The sequence below is a fragment of the Arvicanthis niloticus genome, chromosome 12 (assembly GCF_011762505.2).
Source record: "Arvicanthis niloticus isolate mArvNil1 chromosome 12, mArvNil1.pat.X, whole genome shotgun sequence".
In the NCBI taxonomy this organism is placed as follows: Eukaryota; Metazoa; Chordata; class Mammalia; order Rodentia; family Muridae; genus Arvicanthis; species Arvicanthis niloticus.
The window spans coordinates 34,038,690-34,060,907 of record NC_047669.1 but is presented as its reverse complement, the minus strand read 5'-3'; the positions used below and the strand labels follow the sequence as shown (position 1 = coordinate 34,060,907).

The window sequence follows — 22,218 nt, the reverse complement described above, 5'->3', positions numbered from 1 at the left end:
AAACAGATCAGATTTACAACAAATACAAAGATTGCATCTTTTATTTATAAGGGAAAAAAAACATCTCAAATACTTTTCATTAAAACCTTGTGGCCTGCTGTACTGGCTTTAAGAGTATTAGTCAAGCGTTACATAATTTTTGCTATTCTGTTGAAGGTCACTGTACTCATAGGTTACTAAAACTATCAGGTCATACTGATAGTATGACCTCAGTGACTAAATTCTAATTTACCATGATCCATGTTTGCTACCCTACTCCCATTGCCTTCCTTCCAGGAAAGCTTTTTGTTGTTATTGTTAAAAGTATTCTTCATCACTAATTTAATTCATAGAGAGTTATAGGATTCAAAACACAATGTTACTAATAGTAATAGAAACAGATAAATTATTTATTTTGAACCATATTACATCACTTGAGGATTTTGAAGAAAAGTGGGGATTGTGGTACAGATAAGATAAGGACGAGAATAATAATCAGAATAGGAAAACCGGACTGTTGGGTGTACCTACACACCAGGCCAAAAGGTTGAGCGAACCACACACATACAAAAAAGACATCCCAAGTATGCTAATGAAAATATCGCTATCACTTTTAAATATATGCTAGTTCTTTCTGGAGACTTCCTTACTACAAGACAAGGAGGTTAAGGTCTGCATTACTGAGAGGTTATAAAGAGAACAAGAGCCTCATAATTTCAGATGCTCACTGTTTCCGGTCTGTACAATGTTAGCACTTGAAAACCAAGGAGCAAATGCATGGCTTCTGTTTCACTGTTTATGATTACAATTCTGTTTATATTTATATCCTTCTATATGTTCCACGGCTTTAAATAGATCCTGTCTGTCAATCATTGTGGTAATTCCTGTGCCTTATATAACTTCAAATATGTCTCTGAGGGGGAGATATATATGGTATGGATACTGCTGGTCCATAGATCACAACATAGACCCCAACATTAAGAACACCATTGGTAGGGGGCCTGTCTACTCGGTTGTCCTGTGAATTTATGCATCCTTCCCTCTGTGTCACTGGTAAGAAATTTTCAGGTGGAATTACAGTGAGTACATAAGAAAAAAACACTCTTAACATTACTACTTCAAGCAGAGCAATAATAGCATCTCAAGTTGTCCTGAAGGTAGGAAACTATATTTGACAGGCTTGAATTACGCAGACTTCAAGCCAATCACTGAGCAGCACGATGTCTGCCTATGTTAAAAAGTGTTTGTGTAATAAACAGAACTGCAAGTCATTGTTTATGTCTGGGAAGTGAAGTAACACAGGTCAAATTTTCCAGATAACTGTTGCTTATCTTTTCAGCGTAGAAACATTTATTTTTAATTGAGATGTTTCTAGTGTTAGTGTTCTCAGTAAGTCTTCAATCTAAAGAGTACCATTTGACCCTATCTACAGTCACACGGGTTGATATGAATTATTTCATGGTATGTGATGGCAAAAGATTCTCAGGTCCATGTGGGATTATATGCTCTGGGAAGACAGTAAGAGTCTCAGGGGACTCTCTCAGAGGTTTCTCAATCGCTTGGAAACAATCTTCTGCCCTCCCCCCCCCCCCCCCCGCCATGAGCAGCTACCATAGCACACTGTTTTCCAATTGCTTTCTTCTTGAATTTTCTAGTCTGTTTTTTGTGTGTGCACACATGTTATGCATGTGTGCATGTGTGCGTGTGCGTGTGCGTGTGTGTGTGTGTGTGTGTGCGTGTGACAGAGAGAGGTGGGGTGAAGAAAGAGACTGACTATGTAGCCCTGGGTGACCAGTAATTCCCTAGGTAGATTAGGCTGTACTAGATATCAAAGAGATCTACCTGCCTCTACTCACCAAGTGCTGGGACGAAAGATGTATACCACAATGACCAACTGATGGCTTGGGGTTTTTTTGTTTTTTTGTTTTTTTATTTTTTTTTTTTTTGGTTGTTTGTTTGTTGAAATTTTTTAAATTAATTTTTATTGGGTATTTTATTTACATTTCAGATGTTATCCCCCTTTCCACATTTCCCCCCACCCAGAAACCCCCTATCCCATCCCTCCTCCTCCTGCTTCTATGAGGATGTGCCCCCACCCACCCACTCTACCTCCCCACCCTCGAATTGCCCCACACTGGGGCATCCAGCCTTCGAGGGACCAAGGGCTTCCTCTTCCACCTATGCCCGACAAGGCCATCCTCCCCTACATATGCAGCTGGAGCCATGCTTTGTTTTTTATGTGATATTCTAGGGAAGATTCTGAAACAGGTTTTCCTCTCACGTCTGACTGCTTTGTTTTTGCAGCATTGAGAACAGAATCTACAGCTAAACAAGGGCTCTATAACGACACCAAATCCCCAGTCTTCCTCCTGTGCTTTCAAAGCAGAAGCCTTTCTTCAGAGCTTTGGGTTACTGGTTACTTGAATCAATATGATCTTTTCACTTTAAATAAATCCCACCAAGTCTGAGCCCCTTAACTCTTACTCTGACCACAGAATACTCACTGATCCCGGTGTCCTTACAGTACTGGATCAAGTACTGTCCCATGACTTTTAGTAAATGATTATATTCTTGGACATTGAGGAATTCTTGTTTATTATGAGATGGCTCCATGATCTCCAAGGGTATGTTCACAATTCCAATCACACCTGCACCAAGTCTGTGGGAGTAAATATATGTTTGAACTTTGTAAAAATCAGACTAAAGAAAAAGAAAAGGCAAACATGCACCGATCATTTGCAGTCAAATCTTCCACAAATAAATACACAGCCTTGGTGTGGACCATACTGAAGTGACTATGCTAACTTAAAGATATTTTATTATCCATAGAGGTTTCTGGAGAGTTTGGTTCTTGTTCTACAGTGTCACCTCAGAATCATTGACCAGTTAATAATATTCTTTCCAAACCTGTTACTTTTGTGGGGAGCCCAGGTTGGAAAAAAAGAATAAACTTTAAGCAAAAATAACTGTAATCCAAGTATCTTCACAAAATGACCCAATGTGGACCTTTAAGCCTGATACTGGACAAAAAGAACTGCTTTCTTTGTCCCTATTACATCTGTCAGGCTACACATCTCACCATTACAGTGGCTCTTAGGCACTCACAGAGCTCCTGTAAGGGAACATAACAGGCATAGAGGGGACAACAGCCATCTGATTGTTAGTTAGCCTGATGCACAAAGGTTTTTTGGTTCTTTTTTTTTTTTTTTTTTTTTTTTTTTTTTTTTTGCTTTACTAGGGGCACAGGCTATACATCCACCTGGGATATTCTGATTTTTGACATTACAAAATTTAGGGGAAAACCTCCTATGTCCTGGAATACAAGAGGACTCCTCACTGCTCCTGCCATAGGATATATCACTAATTCCTAACTTGAGGCTCCTGACATCTTCATATTTCATAACATTCCTCTTCTACCCTGTCCTCCTTGGTTACTCGTTCTGTGAGTCTAAATTTATGTCGCAAACAGAAGGCCTGATGTGACTCTCTTGTTTACTTCTGGCCCTTCTCATACAACATTCCTTTATTCATTTTACCATGAATTTATTCACACAAGCATTCAAAGTTAGCACCTGGACATGTTCCAGGAACTCAAGACTCAGACAAAAGCAAGAAAGACAAGGTCCCTAGGTCTCATTCACTGAAGAATGACAAGCATGACATTAGCAAGTAGATAAATGTACAGGATCATGTTACAAGGTGATAAGTGGTTTAAGAAAATAAAGTGGGCACTAAATTATGTGAAAAGTGACAGATGGGTGTGACAATCGAGCCCAGTTTTAATTAGGTAATCAAAGAAGGGGCTTTAGCATTCATGCCTGAACAACATGCCAAGGCCAATAGTGAGAAAAATCTAAGGACAGGAAGCTTAATAGCAATTGCTAAGCTAACTGCTCCAAGAGTTTAAGCAATGAAAGCCAACTAATTTGAGTTTTAGAAAATCACTCTACAAATTAGAAAGAAAAAACTTAACTAGCCCTACTTGCAGATAACATAATTCTGTGCTTAAGAGACCCTAAAGATTCTACCAGAAAACACTTAGGCCCCATAAATCCTTCCAGCACTATATCAAGATACAAATTTCATTGTATAAGCAAGTCAGTAGCAATATTCATGTCTTTTTATATTTTAATATTGCTATTGGCACATATTAATTACACATGAAAATAACATAGTAGCTTTTTAAAAATACCAACAATGAGGGCATGGGAAAACTCCATCTAGAACAAAACCAACTAGAACAAACTTAACTCAGGATATAAAAGACTTCTACATTTTTAAGACAATGAAGAAAGAAACTTAGGGAAAATCTCCCATGTTCATGGATAAAGATAATTAATATTGTGAAAAGAATATATTACCAAATATACATATTCAATGCAATCCCATCAAAATTCCAATAATATTCTTCACCAAACCAAAATAAAATCTTAAAATTCATATGGAAGCACAAAGTAAAAACATCCCCCCAAATAACAACCCTTAGCAGAAAAAAGAGTGGGAGAGAATCACAACACTGGGTATTATGAACCACACTTTAATATAGCATGGAGCTGACATAGAAACATGAAGAACCCAGACAGAAGCATACACAATCATAACCATTCATCTTACGGCAAAGCTGGTAAAAACATATGTTGCAGAAAAGACTAGTTCTCAGGAAACTGGATTTTCATACTCAGAAGAGTGAAGCTGGATCTATATCTCCCTCCCTGACCACAAAATTAATTAAAAATGGACCAAAGGCCATAAAATAAGACCTGAAACTTTGCAACTGCTGGGGGAAACATTCAGGTAACTGACAAGGTAAGAGTTGAGAAATCCATAACATGGTTCCTTACATGATTAGAGTTTGGATATTTTTTTCTCTGTTAACATTTCTTTAATTTGTATTACCTTTTTACTTGGCAAAATTAGAAACCTAAAGAGATGTGATAAGGGATAGAAAGACATAAGGAAATACACTGGAAGTAATATTTTTTTACAATGTGATTTTCTCATGCAAGACTGCACACAGCTTCATCATATTATAGATTAGACATATCAATGCCTGTGTAGTGAGAGGAAGGGTGAGTGAAGAGCACGACACCTACTGGTGTTATAATGAATTGCACATCTAGCTCCACAGACAGAAATGGGCTGTGACCTCCTTACACTGCCTTTAAATGGAGAAATGAACTACTTACAATGACTTCGTCTTCAGCTGGGGGCCAACCTTCTCGTACATTTTGATCAACCGGTTATTACTGTAAATGAACATTCCAGCTTGTCTTTTGTCTTCTATGTGCACTCCAAAGAACAGAGAGAGAGTTCTTGCTTTCCTTAGTGCCCTAGAATTGTATTTAGAAAAGCTGTTCAATTAAGGAAAAATATAAAATTTATAAAATGTCTAATAAATAAATTCTGGATTAAAATTCTTCAAATTACTTAATTAAGAAAAAGTCCCTTGTAGGTGTACCCATCTTCTTGAATTTTAGTTCATTCCAGATATAATCAAGTTAACAAGGAAGAATAACTATCACAAGTCCACTCCTTGTCAACTTAACATACAATCATATCTCCTTATCGCATGCTTAATTTCCAAATGAAAACAATAAACAGGTCACAATTACACCTATCATAATATAACTACCATACCCACAATCATAAATGCATTATATATTTAACTATGTCATAATTTTACCTAACGTGATATACCTTTCCCATGCATAGCCACAAAAGCACTATAAATTTTTAGGATAGGTGGCAATCTCTCGAGAGAGACATTCTTTAAGTCTCTCAACTTACATATGATAACCATTGATATTCCCTTAATTGGTGTTAAATTACATAACAAAGAAATTGAGGATAGAAAACACAAATATTTGCACAAATAGATTCTTTTTTACTTGTTTGGTTGGTTTTTTGTTGTTTTTGTTGTTGTTGTAGTTTTTCAAGACAGGGTTTCTCTGTGTAATCCTGGCTGTCCTGGAACTCACTCTGTAGACCAGGCTGGCCTCGAACTCAGAAATCTGCTTGCCTCTGCCTCCCAAGTGCTGGGATTAAAGGCGTGCGCCACTACTGCCCAGCCACAAATAGATTCTTAACAAAATATGGCAGAAACACCCATGTCAATTATAATACTCACTGCTGCAAATGGTCCTGTAGATTTAGCTGACACTTTATAACTACCTTCCTCTACTACACATTCTGTATTCCCTCCACCCTAAAAGTCTTGGCTCTTCTCATGGAGGAGTATCCCATACCTTCATTCCTAATGGGTCTACCTATATCCTTTGTAATCCTACCTCAATTAGCTTGTGGTAGTTTACTATTGACTTTAATTACAGGATATAGAAACACCAAGATATGCCCTAAAAGTCCTCCAGAATTCCAAACATAATCTTTACTATCTCCATTGTGGAGAAGCAATCCAATATCCCCTTGGTAATCTGGATCAAGCATCCCTCTTAACACTTATTCCTATCTTAGCCTGTTTGCTTAAAGGCATCAGTGTTTGTCTCTGCTGTTGGAAGATCTGGCATTCAGCCACAGCTGTAGCCAAGTCAGCCTTCTATAAGTGGAAGTCCAGGTTGTCAAGCCCATGCATAACTTCCATCTCTGCTACCATGGCTACTTTTTTCATGGGCCCATTGGTTAATTTCAGCGATGCCTATGGAAAGGGTCTGACTGCCCACAGAACAGATTATTGTATCGATATCTACTTGATTACTAAACACCTCCTCTGCTGACATCACCTTTTGATGAACATTTACATGAGCCATGAATATCTTCACATTCTTCATTCATTTGGAGAGATCTATTGATGTACTTCTTCCCCGGATATATTTCTCATCAATTTTCCAATCGTGATGTGTTCAAGTCCTTGTCCATCCAGCCAATCCACTGACATGAATCAGTGAACAACTGCACATCTGGCCATCTTTCCTTTCAAACAAAATGTATGACCATGTGTGTGTACTGCCCAAAAATCTGCCCACTGGGAAGATTTCCCTTCACCAGTGTCTTTAAGTGTTGTTCCAGAAACAGGCTATAATACTTCCCTGTCCACTTCTGGGTGGTGCCTGCATAATGTGCCGAACCAACAGTAAAAAGAGGCCCTAGTCTTCTCTCCCTCAGTCATCTGATCATAGGGCACTGTATAATGCCATCGGTGCATGCTTGAGAGGAGATGGTACCGTAACAGCATTAGAACCATAGACATTTAGACAACTTCTTGTAACCTGTTTGTGCCTTCAAGGACCTGCTCTGAACATAACACATAAATATCATTTCCATTTGACAATGGATTGCTACCAAGAAAGTCCTACTTTATGGCTTAGTGAGCCACAACTCAGGCCATTTGGTAACTTTGTGGGCTATTATCAAATTTTCAGATCCAATAGCAGGCTAAGAGCTGTTTCTCAAAGGGAGAATAGTGTCTGCAGACGGTGTCAAAGCCTTACTCCAAAATCCCAAAGTCTCCTCTTGGATTCACCTATAGCAGCTTGCATCCCTGTCTGCCACTTATATCTCAAGTACCAATAGGTCTGCTGAATCATGGCCCAAGTGGCAGCCTGCACAGCATCCTGGATTTGTTAAAGACCCTTCTCTTGTTCCAGGCTATACTCAAAGCTAGTGTATTTCCAAGTCACTTGGTATATGAGCCAAAGTAGCACTCCAAGTGAGGAGTGTGCTGTCTCCAGAATCCAAATAGGCCCACAAAATGTTGTGCTTTCTTGGTGGCGGGAGTGAAATAATTTACGCTTTGCCTCACAAGGAATATCTCTGCTTGCCCTCCCTACACACTAGTCTCTTAAGAATTTCACTGGGGTAGAAGGCCCCTTGAATTTTGTTTGTAGTTATTTCCCATCTGCTGGTACACATATGTGTTACCAACACATACTAAGTGGTTTCCACTTCCTGCTCACTTAGTCCAATCAGCAAAATGTCATAAATACGCTGGGAATCAATGTGATATTTTGTGGAAGAATAAATGATCACAATATCTTCAAACTAAGTTATGATACACGATTGGAGAGTTAATATATCCTTGAGGTAAAAGTATACTGCTGCCCTTGCCAATTGAAAGGAAAACTACTTCTCATAGTCCTTATGAACAGGTACCAGAAAAAGGCATAGCTGCATCTCATGTACCAGGAGATGTGTTAATTTGCTGAAGAACACCAGATCTTGTATAGCAGCTGCAGTTACAGAGTCACTATTTGAATGAGTGTTCAACAGTCATTTGTCATTCTCCATAATCCATCTGTCTTCTTTACTGGCCAGACAGGAAAGTTAAAGAAAGATGTGGTGGGAACCACCAACCCTGCATCTTTTAAGTAAGTACTTAACAGTGGCACTAATTTCCGTAATTCATGGAGAGGTGTGATACAGTTTTCAATTCAGCTATTTACTTGACACAGGCAACTCTAAAGGTTTCCCTTTAGCCTTTCCAGCTATAAAAGCCCTTACTTCACAGGTCACGAAAACATTAGAATTTATCTATCCCAATTACACATTCTGTGACTGAGAAAATAATCACCCGATGAAATCTAAAACTCACTGAACATACTGTGGGTCAGGCTTCATAAACACCTGACCTCTCTCTATATGCCCCTAATTTAACTGGAAGACCACAGTGTTTCTTGGGATCCAACAGAATCTGTATTAATTCAGAACCAGCATCCAATAGACCCAGAAAAAGTCTGATTGTTCCCTTTTCCCAAGCACTCAGTTACCCTGGTAAAAGGCCATATGTTCCTCTCAGGTAGGATTAACAATACAACTCTTATAGGTCTGGAGGTAACTGTCGGTGGGCCCTGAAGAACGTCAGTATTGTCTCGCCTGACTTCTCTTCTGAAGAAAGTTACTGACGGTTTGGAAGACAATGAAGAAATAATTTCCTTTCTCAAAGGTATAAAGGGCAATATTTCAGGGGTGTGGGGTGCACCTCCTGCTGAGAGTAAGAAGACCACACCCTTAAATGAAATAAACCCTTGAAAAAGTGAGGATTTGGAGTTCTCAGCTTCAATAGGGCCCTCTCATACATCACCATCCCAAGTTAGAGGATCCCATTCTGCATCAATTAATAGCCTGGGGCTGGGATTTAAATTTTCACTGTAATTCACCCAATATTTTAATGAAAGCTTTTCATTGATTTTCCATAATGTGAACTTTGTGGTTAATGGAGAAAAGATTCTCTTCCAAGGCACATTTAGAAAACATTAGACTACTTATGCGCATCTGGACGTTGTCAATTTTACTACTGAGTTCAATGTCATCCTACACCGTAGTGAAATGTAAGAAGTTGCTTGATTTTGTCACAAAACTCATTCTTTTCCTTTGTCAATTTATCCAGAGATGCTAGGAGCAAATGATCAACATCATTATTTTCCTTATTTCTCCATCAAACTGTCAAAAGTTTTACATAGTCACAAAATCCATTGCCTCTCACAATTGGTAGATCAGAGTAATCAAATGCATTTGTCTCCTTAACTTCATAAAATAGTTCATACCATGGGTTTTCAGTAGTCTCCAAACTCCCAGGAGAGGCTTCAGTAACTGTGGGTGTTAGCAAATTAAAAAACTTATTCTAGATTGCTAAAATATTCATCTTTGTATTTCTGTTGATCTAGAAGCATTTCTCCTAAGAATCCAGTAGTTGTTCAGTTTACAAGGCTGGATGTCTCAGCTGGTCTTCAGTATACATCAGAATCCCAAAGAAGTAGGTTCTAATGACAATGAAGGAATGGACTTGCCAGTGAGAGCAAACAGGAAAAGAAACCCATCTTCCTTCTTCCATGTCCTCTATACAGGCTGCCAGCAGAAGATGTTGTCCAGATTAAAGGTGGATCTTCCCACCTCAAAAGACCTGGATTTAAAGTGGGTCTTCCCACTTTAAATAATTTAAGAACAGTTCCCTTACAGGTGTACCCAGCTGCTTGTGCTTTAGTTAATTCCATATATAAGCAAGTTGACAAGCAAGAATAGTCATCACAATAGTATTATTGAAAAAATGGTAACATGGCTCTTAAAAGAAACATTTCTGACACTGCATGCATCTCCCACTTGCATTGTGTTCTCAAATTCCCAAATAACTGATGAAGATTATAAACTGTGACAAAAATGTTCTCTCTAGCTTTTTCTCTAACATTTGCCAAAGTTTAAAAAGTATAAATAAAAGCTAATAAAGTCAATTTACATGGACAACAGACAGGCTAGATCAGCACTATGGTCTTTGAGTTTTTTGTTTGTTTGTTTTGTTTTGTTTCTCTCTACATTAATTTTTTCCGTTTTGTTTTTCCTTTTTCCTATTATGTGTTAAAAACAAAGACGTGAAGGATGAAGGAAAGGAGGGGGAGGGGAAAAGGGAGAGGGAAGAGGGGAGAGTGAAGAGGGAAGAAGAGAGAGGGAAGAGGAGAGGAGGAAGAGGGAAGAGAAGAGGATGGGGAAGAGAGAAAGAACAGATTGCCATGGTACAAGGAAGCTGCTGGAGAGATAGAAAGCATCTGGATGTGAGACACAAACTTGGCTCATATTCACAGTAACCTGGCGACCACAAGCTACTTGAACAGTGTCCCACCTGCAACATGGGGAAAATGTCTACCTAGACATGGGATATGGTGAAGACTGAAAGATGATTTTTAGGAATTCATTTGGAATGGTAAGAGATATAAAAATCTTTCTTTCTCAGCCCTAAAATGGCCACAAATAGGATCTTTACCCAGGTCTCAGAGGTTGAGTTACTGACATAGGTATTATATAATACTAAATGCATATACACCTAAGGTAATATATAGATCAAAGCCTTCCTCAAAAATCTTTTTTTCTCTTTTTTTTCTTTTATTTAATATTTTATTTACATTTAAGATGCCATCCCCTTTCCCTATTTCCCCTCCCTAGAAAACCCCTGTCCCATGCCCCCCCCTTTCCTTTTTGCTTTTATACAATTTTTTTAAATGTTAATCAAGTATTTGTAAGTTTGGTAATGCTCAATCAGAAGTGTAACCCAATACCCAACCTAGATATAAAAACTATCTTTGACTGGTAGAGACCTGTGAACATCTGCCTCCATGCCCCCTCTCTCTTTCTCTCTCTCATCACCTAGCTTCTCCTCTCCTTCATCTTCTCTCCTTACTCCATCTCTTCCTCTCAGTACTCCTTCCCACTTAGCTCCTTCTACATATCGCTCTTCCTGTTAAAGTAAAACTTTTCTCTCAAAATACAATTAGAGCATACTTATTCCTAATTGTACCAGTGAGGTACAAGATAGTCCTAATACCCAGTCCATCATTTTGTTGACTAACCAGAACCGCTGTCATCTCTTCTAACTAAAACACTTACTTTTGATCCTGGCTTTTTTTTTTTTTTTTTTTGGCTTTAGAATGAATGTCAGCTGAAAACCATCTACTCAGATCTTTTCTCTCAAAGTAAATAGCCAGGATTGGCTATGAGACTATATAGGTCTTCAACCCTGTCAGAAATCCAGAATGACTGAGTTAACTGAAATTTTGGGAAGCACTAAACATAGCTTCTAAAACTTAGCCAATTTATAGAGACCGCTGAACACCTGACAAGCCCCTATACTACCGACCATTGGAGCATCAAATCTTCAGCCTTCTGGCCCAGAGTCATCTGACAGACCTTAGTGATGCAATTCCTCAAAAATCTTAACCATGAGATTCCAACTCTGCAACAAACTAGGATACTGACAGTGCATAGGTTCCCAAACAGGGCATCAAAAGATACATCATCACTAGGGTACGAGATACTCTGATGGTCTAGAGATTTACAAGCATGGGCATGGTGATGCGCCATCTTTAGTCCTATCTCTCAGGAGCCAGAGTCCAGTGGATCACAGTGAGTCTGAGTCCAGCCTAGTCCACAGAGTGAACTCTAGGCCAGCTATTGCTACAGAGTGAAACTCCAAAACAAAATGAAAAAACACAGAATTTTCATAAACATGATGCCATTACTTTGTATGCTAACTTTAAGTTTTAATTTAAAAATTAGCACTCGTCTATAAATCCATTCAGGGCAACTGCCATTACTGCCAATACAGGTTAATTTTAATACATTCCTCTATGGCTGGAAATGAGTTATCAACAAAGTTTTTCTTTCTGAAGACTAGTAGAAATCTTAGTTTTCAATAGAAACTTCCATGAAATTTAAATAATTTTGTTCAATGTATTAATAATATTTTAAATTTGCTTTTGGCATCTGTATAATTAACATTTTAAGCTTATGATTAAAGGCATAAATAAACGTATCATCAAAATGATACTCGGAGTTAACCACTGTTCCCTGAAAAGTTTCCCAAAGATGTCAGCTGTCAAAGCCTGACTTGGTCTGTGCAACAGTAGCTTTTCTTTCTTTCTTTCTTTCTTTCTTTCTTTCTTTCTTTCTTTCTTTCTTTCTTTCTTTCTTTCTTTTATTTAACTTACTCAGCACCTGAGACTGTGAACAAGTCAAACTTACAAACATAAATATTTGTTTTGTAAGATAGCCTTGCCATTTTTATTTTAATACATATAAGTGACACATTCCCTTCAAACATGAATTCTTATTTTAAATTCTAAGCTCTAGAGTAAAGGACAAATGACAGAGTGGGGCTGCCATATGTTCTCCTGCTCGGGTCTCTTCATACAGACATCTTCATAAGGTCTAAACTGACAAATTCTGAGAGGGTTTCTGGCTTGTTTTCTCCATTATACAGGCACAAAGGTAGACATTGATAAAAATGTCGCCCATGTTTTACAATACACATTGGTTGGGAAAGCACCACATTAAGACTTACTATCATAATACATCACATGCTAATAATGAGAAATTATCATATACCATAAAATCTGCCCACTTAGACATAAGACCTTGACATGGTATGGGGTTCCTCACAAACAGAAAGCCTAAAGCCTAATTAAGCCTTACCTCTGTTTCTGGCGAAGATTTTTATGCTTTGTTTCCACATCTTCCAGAGCTTTCTGTAGTACATCCTGGAGAAGGATATTTGATTGAGTGGAAACATAAGGACACTGAATTGATGCCAGCTGAGCTGATACCCTGTTATCAGAAGGTTCTGGGTCAGCAGAGACAGCTCATTGTGTTTAATGCAGTTTGAATGGTAGGAACGCAACAGTCACACAGTAATAGGTTTCATTTCAGTGTTTCCAGAATACACCCTAAGTCCAAATCTACCAGTCTCATTTTGCACGTTCTAAGATGCCCCCTGTGCCTTCATCTTACTCCTTATGAGGCAGACGGGTTTTAACACAAACTTCATGAAAACTTGAGTGACTTATTCAATGCATATAGACTCTGACTTTTGTCTGGGGGAACAGAAATCCTGAATTCTGTCACTGAGGTGTATTTCAGTAATAACTTTTGTTAGTGTCCCTTTCAGTATCTCCCCGCTTCTTATCAAATTCTGGACTGACACTTCCCAAATGTTCCATTTATAGGTGCCTCTGGCTTTTTTCTTTTCAGGGTGCTCTAAAGCCAGCCCCAGCCTAACTTTCTTTTAATCTGATGCATTTATTTATTCCCCTCCCCATCTCTAGTATGTTCCCATCCCCTCTAATTAGGCTGAAGAGGAAGCATCCATTATTACTATTCTCATAGATAATAACAGACTTTTATAGGGAGTACCTGGCAAGAGAAAAACATCATAGGGACTAAGAGGGAGGCAAGAGAGTGTAATGAAGTTATGTGATCATGCCGGGCGGTGGTGGCGCACGCCTTTAATCCCAGCACTTGGGAGGCAGAGGCAGGTGGATTTCTGAGTTCGAGGCCAGCCTGGTCTACAAAGTGAGTTCCAGGGCAGCCAGGACTACACAGAGAATCCCTGTCTCGAAAAACCAAAAAAAAAAAAAAAAAAAAAAAAAAAAAAAAAAAAGGCATTCGCCAATGAAGTTATGTGATCAAAATGTATTCCATGCATGTATGCGAATGTTATACTGAGACTCATTAGTTTATATAGCATATGCTAATAAAAACTTTAAAAAAAAAAACAGACATATGACTGAGAACATCTTTTGATGGTGGCACTCTTAGTGGTTGTATCCCTGATAAAACATCACTTTTACTGTCTTTTAAGTTAAAAGGGGAGGGGTAGAGTCCAAAAAAAATGTCATATTAAACTTTCTAAAAGCATGTAAGAGGTCAAAATTCAGGTCATTCTATTCTTCAGTCTTCTCTGCATTAAAGTAACCAGGACACTTCAGAGATACTAAGCAAGCTGACCAAAGACAGCTCACCCTTCCTGACAGAGCACTCAGCACAGGGCAAAGGCACAGACATGAGAAAATAGACCCTGAGTCACAAGAGTCTGTTTCTCTCAGCTCTCATATACGAAAGGCAAGGGGCATTGATAATTTTAGAAACAAAATAAAAATGCTTAAATTACAAAAAATAAGATATATTAAAAATAAGATATATTTGCCTTTTTCTTTAAAATGACAGCAAGAATATAAGAATCTTGAGAAAGCATGATTTTGCTTTGCTTGGGGCATTAACACACACCCCTCTCTTGACTTCATCCCTTCTGTGTGACCTGTAGACTGGCCCTGGGTCCCTAGCTCTCAAGAGTTAAGGCCAAATCACTGCAAAGACTTACTTATTTGACCTGTAGCAGAGGTAATGGAGAAGGAATTCCTCTCCTCATTGCTTTTCATCTCTTTGCACACAAGCAAGTTGATGCAGTGCTTACTGAATCACCATGGTGAAAGTGTTATGCCATGGTCTTGGTAAGAGCAGACTTACAGGGTGTATCTTGCAGCTATATTCTTTTTCAGTTAGCTGCAGTATGCTATAATTAATAATTATAGCTCCTTATAAACGTGCCTTACTCGTGGGCATATTATAAGGATTCTAGAGATTGTTTATGAACTGTGTGAACCAACTCACAAGAAAAGAGCTTTGTAACCTGGAAGTGTTGTGATTAATATTCATAATTATGGTCGATGATTCCTAGCGCTGGGAAGAAGGATTACTTACTAGCCCTCTTCTTGCTTTCTCCATTTATCTGGGTCCATGGAGAGCTGTAATTTGAATAGATATTTTTGAGGATGCTTCATAGGCTAGATATTTTTCTGCTATCTTTTCATTATTTTCTCTTTTTCTTGTAGTGCTTTCCTTTTCGTTTTAAGGAAACTGGCTGTAAAGCTTTCACCCTGCTCCAAATTCATCCTAGATCCTGCTCACCTTTGCTCTTCTCACGGGGTTTCCTTTCCTCCTTCTCTGCACTCACATCATCTGCTTACCTGTGCTAAAACCACCTATGCCTTTTGCACTTGTCTGGATTTAAGCGTTTGGAAAGTCCATGATCAGAGACAACTGTGCACAGGAGCACTGCTCACCATTGAAGATGACTTTTTGTACATCATACCTTGGCAGAAGACGAAATGCTGTAGGGCTGGTTTACTTTGACTTGCACCTCTTTTAACAGGAGTTCAGCTGGGAAAAGAAGCACAAAAGTTATGCATGACATAGATAAGAGTCTGCCAAGCCATTTTTAAAGCACATGTTTTCTATACTTGTAGCCATGAACACTGAGGATGCCACAGAGACCACAATCTGAACACCTTCTGTTCCTCACCGAGATCACGCATTTTAACTCTTCTATTTGAGACAGGTGGAAGCTATTGTTGTGGGTAAGAGTGTCCCCTTGGCAAGCATGAGGAGTTAACTTTGAATTCTAGTCACCAACATAAAAAGCGTGCATATGTGTACACTCGCACTATGGGGTAGAGACACGCAGATCCAGAAAGCTTGCTGGCTAACCTGCCAAGTTCAAATGAGAAAAAAAATGTCCTTCCCCAAATAGAGGTAATGTTCATCATTAACATGAGCCAACAGAGCACCATGGCATCCAGGGTGTCTAACATATTGATTAATTCTTAGATGTTGGGATTCTGCTGGCTAGCTTTATGTCAACTTGCTATAAGCTATAATTATCCAAGAGGGAGAAAGCTCAATTGAGAAAATGCCTCCAGAAAATTGGACTACAAGAAAGCCTAGGGGACATTTAATAAATTTGTGGTTGATGTGAGTGTGATGGCACTACCCTGGGCTGGGCATCCTGGGTTCTATAAGAAAGCAGGCTGAGTAAGCCACAAGGAGCAAGCCAATAAATAACACCCTTCCATGGATTCTGCACCAGCTTCTGCCTACAGGTTTCTACTATCAATGCTTCCAATGACAAAATGTTAGATAGAAAGTGAATAAGATAAACTCTTTACTCCCCAAGTTGCTTTCTGTGCTTTATCACAGCAATAGTAACTCTGTCTACTACAGGGATCACACTTAAGATACTAAACTATAGGTCAGTGAGACGGCTTAGCATGATAGCAGGCATGTACACAGAACCAGAGTTGGAGCCCCAGAACCTGCATCATAAAAGAACTGACACCTGCACAAGTTGCAAGTTGTTCATTGACCAACACCCACACACACATGAGGTGGAGGAGGGTAAATGTGAAAAAGATACTAAATTATATCATAATTAAACCAAGATACACAGTGCATTTTAAGTTCTAGAGACTGGAGCTGCATTTGCCCAACAGTGACAGTACCCACAATGCCTAGGGCAGTGTTTTTCTGAGAATAAGTGTTTGATTAGCATTTGCTAAGTGGATGAACCAAAATGATTTGTCCGTAGAAACCCACATACCTATCTTTACTGCTTCTTCTGCCTTCTTAACTTCAGTTTTAAGCTTCCCTTTGAAAGAAGATGTAGTATATTGGTACTTTCTGGGAAGAAGAAAAGACCATCATCAAATCAGATTATCATTTTAAAGAACATTAATAAGAGAATATTCTTGAGTAAGACAACATACTCCAGAAATACACAATTGTTAAGAAAGAATGAGTCATTGAGTAAGTTCCATCTACATGATGCATTAGCAGACTTCATACCTATAAAAACATCACTTGCCTTTTTAAAAATGGCCATTTTTCTTAAGGAAAATTCAGAGTCGGGAAATCATGAGTCAAGAGTGAGATTAACATCTCTTCCCACACAAGTGTTCACTTATATGTAAAAAACAGAACTCTCAAAAAGGGAATACAAGATCACCCAAGTCCACCATTGTCAAAGTTTCCAGTTAATATACATAGCTCTCTCACTCCACTCATCGTTGACTCTGTATAGATGGCTTCTCCCAGTCCCCAAGCAATTATCTCTGCCTTGAAATGCTCGGAAAAATACATAAAAAGTCATTTTGACCTACAAAAAGCCCCACTTTCTGCTGTATTGATGAAGTATCCTATTTTTAAGATCCATTGTTTTAGTGACAGCAAACAATTTCTAGAATAATCAAGAAAAAATAAGTGTGTGTGTGTGTGTGTGTGTGTGTGTGTGTGTGTGTGTATGTATGTATGTATCTATGAACTCAGGGAAAACAAATCAGGAGTAAATGGAGGGTACATCTTTCCAAGGGCTGTTGATCGGGAGGCTCCAGAAGCTCTCAAAAGAATATATGCAATTGCTCCTATTGTTGCTTTCCCAGAAGAACACGTGGTTAAGACCCTAAAGATGACACATGTTTTAGCCACGGGACAATGAGAAAGCAAGCTGGAACTGTGCTGGAAGCTTCCTCTCTTCTGGCTAGCCTTCCTTGGGCTGGAAAGTGTTAAGCAGGCTTCTGGGAAGAATTATCACCAATAGGCACACAGCTGTGGACCCCAGCCAGGGAAGATACACCCACTCATGCAACAATGACAAGTCTGTTATGGGGATAACTAACTGCTTTCTTACTGGACTTGATAGTTGGTCCATAAGAAGGGATGCACATCTGGTACCACAAACCTGGCCAAAAGCATACAGCTTATGGGCAGCAGTCATAGCCCCTAGCAGGGAAGTTAATGCTGTTATTTTGCTAAATGGACATGATGTGCCTGTCCAATTGTCTTCTAAAATAGCTATGCTTATGCTCACAGAATGGTGCTACTGTCTGTTTTGGCCAGAGAAGCTTTTCTGCAGTGGTCAGCAGAGACTGCAGAAACTCGTAACTTGTCAAAGAACATAGAATAAATAACTTTGAATGACAAGACATAAGTGAGCCAGCTATAACACTACCTCCAAGACCTGGAGAACATTGCAGGAAAAGAATCAGAAACAGTATAAGGCCAGAAGGAGGAAAAAAATGTGTGCACACCAATTCTGGGCATGACACAGAAGCTGCACCCTTGAATGAATAGCAGCTGTGGTTAAATGCTTAGATCTGTGCAAGATCAGACCCATCAGCATCTTGTCAAAAGGACTCACCCTTCCTTGAGAATATATACACAGATAACAGCTGACAGAGGAGTGAGCTGTTTGTCAACTTGACACAAGCAATGGTCTTCTGAAAAGAGGGAACATCAATGGAGAAAAATGCCTCCTTCATGTTAGCCTATGATCATGTCTGTGCATATATTCTAGATTAGTGATTGTTGTCACACATTGGGAGTGGTACTACCCCAGAGCAGGTGGTCCTTTTTATTGTCAAAAAGCAGGCTGAGCAAGTCAGTAAACAGCCTTCCTCTCTGGCCCCTGCTTCAGTTCCTGCCTCCAGGTTCCTACTTTGAGTTCCTGCACTGACTTCCCTTCACTGCAAGCTAGAAGTATAAAATGAAATAAACTCTTTCTTCCCCAAGTTGCTTACGGTCATGGTGTTTACCACAACAATAGCAAAGTAGGACAAGAAAGACTTTTTCCATCATCTGGTATAAACAAGTTCCCACCCAGGGTCCTGTAAATAAACCTAATGAAATTCACACACATACACAAACACACACAGGCATGCACGCACGCACGCACACACTCATGCATGCACAGTGGTAGAAAGAGAAGGTGCTTGGGAGATGGAAAGGATTAATAGAGGAGAACACAGTTGAAATACATGTTCATGTATGAAGATGTTATAATAAAACTCATATCATTACAAATAATATATGCTAATAAAAAAACTTGAAGAAGAAAAGTTTTGTAGCATAGGTCACCCAGATGTAGTTAAAGCTACAGGTATATAGAGGATCCTTGGAAACTGGCTCTTAAATTTTGTCTTAAAATCATCATGAAAAGGAACATTCTAGAATGTTTGGCTTGGGAAAGCCCAAAGCACAACAACCCTCGCGCTGTGCTTTTGCCTCACAGTCCCATTGACTCAGGAGCCCATCAGTCATACAAATCTCATTTAGAAAGACACAGGACAGCTAATTCTACATGGCAACACAACTGGGTTATGACTGGAGAGCTGATAAAATGTTACTTCCAAGTGTGTCTGTCAATGTGTTCCCAGAGGAGATGAGCATTTGAAGATATAGACCAGCAAAGACAATCCTCTCTCATCAGTGTGTCTGGACATGGCCCAGCTCCTCAAGGGTAGTAGATGCATAAAATGAAGGCAGGCTAATTCAAGCTTTGTATGAGCTGAGGCACTCAACTCTCTTGTCTTGAAACATCAGAACTTCAGATTTTGGGCCTGCATGTGCTGTGAGTTACCTCTTTCCCTGTCCAGGTACCCAAGCGGTTGGACTCAGAATAAAAGTTGTGCCATCTACGCTGGTTAACAGGGCCTTTGGTTTCAACCTGATGCATATTACTGGTGTGTTGCTGGGCCGCCAGTTTGCATATTGCAGCTGGTAGGAGGTCTTGAACTCTACAATCATGTAATGAATCCCCACATCAAAGTCTCTGACTCTGCCACAAGGTCTGTTTCTCTAGAAAATCCTGACTAATAAAATCACTGTTAAAAAAATACCGGAAGCACAGAGATCATTTGCTGAAAGTCAAGCTTTCCTAAGATACATAAAAAGCAGTGTAGAAATCTGTGCGTTGAATAAGCGTACACCAGGGTAGGCAAACTACAACCCATGAGCCAAACTGAGCACTGACTTCTGAGACAGCCTCACACCTGATTCATCATTTTTGATGGTTTTTTAAACTAAAGGAAATATGCAAGTGCATGTATGTCCTTACTAATATACCTCCTACATATACAGAAACAGCCTGGCAACCTATTAGCAACAGCCTTTAAATTGTGGCCTGATCTAGAGAATGCCTTTACATTTTTTGACATTTAAAAATTTAAGATTTGTTTTCATTTTTATTTTTATTTATGTGTATGTGTCTATGTATATGTCACACTTTGGGGGTGCCTGAAGAGGCCAAAAGACAGTAGCATATTCCCTGAACGTAGAGTTAGCAGCCAGTTGTGAGCCTCCAAACATGGATGGTCAGAGCTGAACTCAGGATCTTTGGATCCTTAGCAGCAAGAGCTCTTACCCACTGAGCCATCTCTCCAGCCCAACCGAGTTAACTTTAAAGAATGAAAGCAATGATGCAAAGTTTTCACTGACTGATGATATAAACAGGACACACATCAATTAAATGATTGGTAGCTAGAGTTTGTTTAGTTTATTGATGACTCTTTTCCACTATCTTAACAGATGCAGAGCAGATTACACAAGCCACAACAGCTTCATGAACAAATGAAGACAAACTGGACTTCACAGAGTCTTTCTGCCTGAGTTCAGGCTAATATGTACCCTCTATAGTAATAGAAGGTTGAGCCAATCAAATGTGCAGAAATTTTGTTTCATCATCTGTGGTTGGGTGACATCAGTCTTACCAATTTCACTGGGTTGTTACAGGAAGTAAAAATTTTAACACATTAAAGAACTTGAAACAATGTTGATTCTCAGTATATGTTACTGTTATCTAATCCTTCTATGTGTGTTTTAGAGAAGAAATACATTGTGGGTTGTGAATGAATTACTTTTCTTGTCATAACGTGAAAAACTTGTAAAATTTGATGAGTGACTAACATGGAAAAACAAATATTTTTTAAAGTAACAATGAACTCTGTGCTTGCTGGTTGTTTGCTTTTTGTTTGTTTGTTTTTGTCACTTTGACACAAAGCAGTCATCTGAGCGGGTGAACATCAGTGACAAAATGTCTCCAGAAGATTGAGCTGCAGAATGGCCTATAGGCATTTTGTTAATTAGTGGCTGATGTGGAAGAGCCCAGCCCATGGTGGGTGGTGCCACCCGTGGGCTGGTAATCCTGGGTGCTGTAAAAGAATAGGCTGAGTAAGCCATGGAGAGCAAGCCAGTAAGCAGTACTCCTCCATGGCTTCTGCATCAGTTTCTGCTTCCAGGTTCCTGTCCTGTTAAAGTTCTTGCCCTGACTTCCCTCAGTGATGTATGACTACCTAGATGTATAAATGAAACAATCCCAATCTCTCCCAAATTTGCTTTTGCTCATAGTGTTTTATCATAGCAATAGGAATCCTAACTAAGACAGACAGGCTGGGAGGGCTCAGTGGGAAAATGCTCACTTAGAATATTCAAGGACACAGGATCTCTCTAGAGCACAAGAAACAACCAACCAAACAAACCAACTAAACTAAACTAAAGCCAAACACAAAACAATAGCAAAGCCAAATGATATCCTGCATTCTTGCACAGCAACGGGTTAATGGGCATTTTATTCTCAGGCCTAGCCTTGTAGTTTCTATTACTAAGTTCAATGTCCAATTTGAGAGACAATTGACTACAGAGAAGAAACACTTGTAAAAATCTAAGGTGAAGTTATAATAAGTTTGTTCTCTTGATTTTCTTTTGCACTGAATATTACTCATTCAAATCATAACCCTGGTGTAGTCCAAATTAGTCTTGACTATACTCAGAGAACAGCAAACTTAAGCCTTGAAGGGATACAATTATTCATGACTATATACTGAAATTATCATTTGCTTTTAAAAAATCAGGTTCTAATCACATACTTTAGCTGGTTTGAATCATTCATCTTAGGTCAAATATTTTTGCATCAAAATGAAATTAAGAGGATATTGTTTAAACAATGAAGTCATTTTTCAAAAATGTAAATTAAGCTATTCAAGCATTTTTGTAGGAAGTAAAGGTGGCACTAGAGGTGCCAACTCTGCATTAGTGCTTAATTTAAAATAATAAACTGACAATTGAGTGATATAACCTGACCCCAGATAATCTGTAGTCATCCAGTCTACAGCTGTAACTTCGGAATTTTTGTGATAATTTAAACAAACTTTGTGCAATCGTTTCTAAAAGTTTAATGTAGTAAATCTGTTCAACCTCATAAGTGAAAAAACTCTTCCAATCTCCATTCCAGGAATGGAAGCCACCACCACCAATACTTTTTTATGTGCCTCTCCCCCTGTAAGTATAACTTTTATTCACATGATGTAAATGTCATCTCAGTGGCTTACTGATGAATAATCTCACACTTTCTAGTTCTTT

General features: G+C 38.9%; 1 protein-coding gene across 1 annotated transcript in view; it reads right to left on the bottom strand.

Annotated features, from left to right (window-relative positions):
- Window positions 1-22,218, bottom strand: part of Morc1 (MORC family CW-type zinc finger 1) — a 172,805-nt gene that overhangs the window by 102,444 nt on the left and 48,143 nt on the right. Inside the window, exons 10-14 of the mRNA XM_034515577.2 lie at window positions 16,628-16,707; window positions 15,344-15,411; window positions 12,889-12,953; window positions 5,166-5,309; window positions 2,484-2,638 (exon numbers count right to left, since the gene is read on the bottom strand). Coding sequence (XP_034371468.1) covers window positions 2,484-2,638; window positions 5,166-5,309; window positions 12,889-12,953; window positions 15,344-15,411; window positions 16,628-16,707 — 512 coding nt within the window. The remainder of the gene's footprint in view (window positions 1-2,483; window positions 2,639-5,165; window positions 5,310-12,888; window positions 12,954-15,343; window positions 15,412-16,627; window positions 16,708-22,218) is intronic.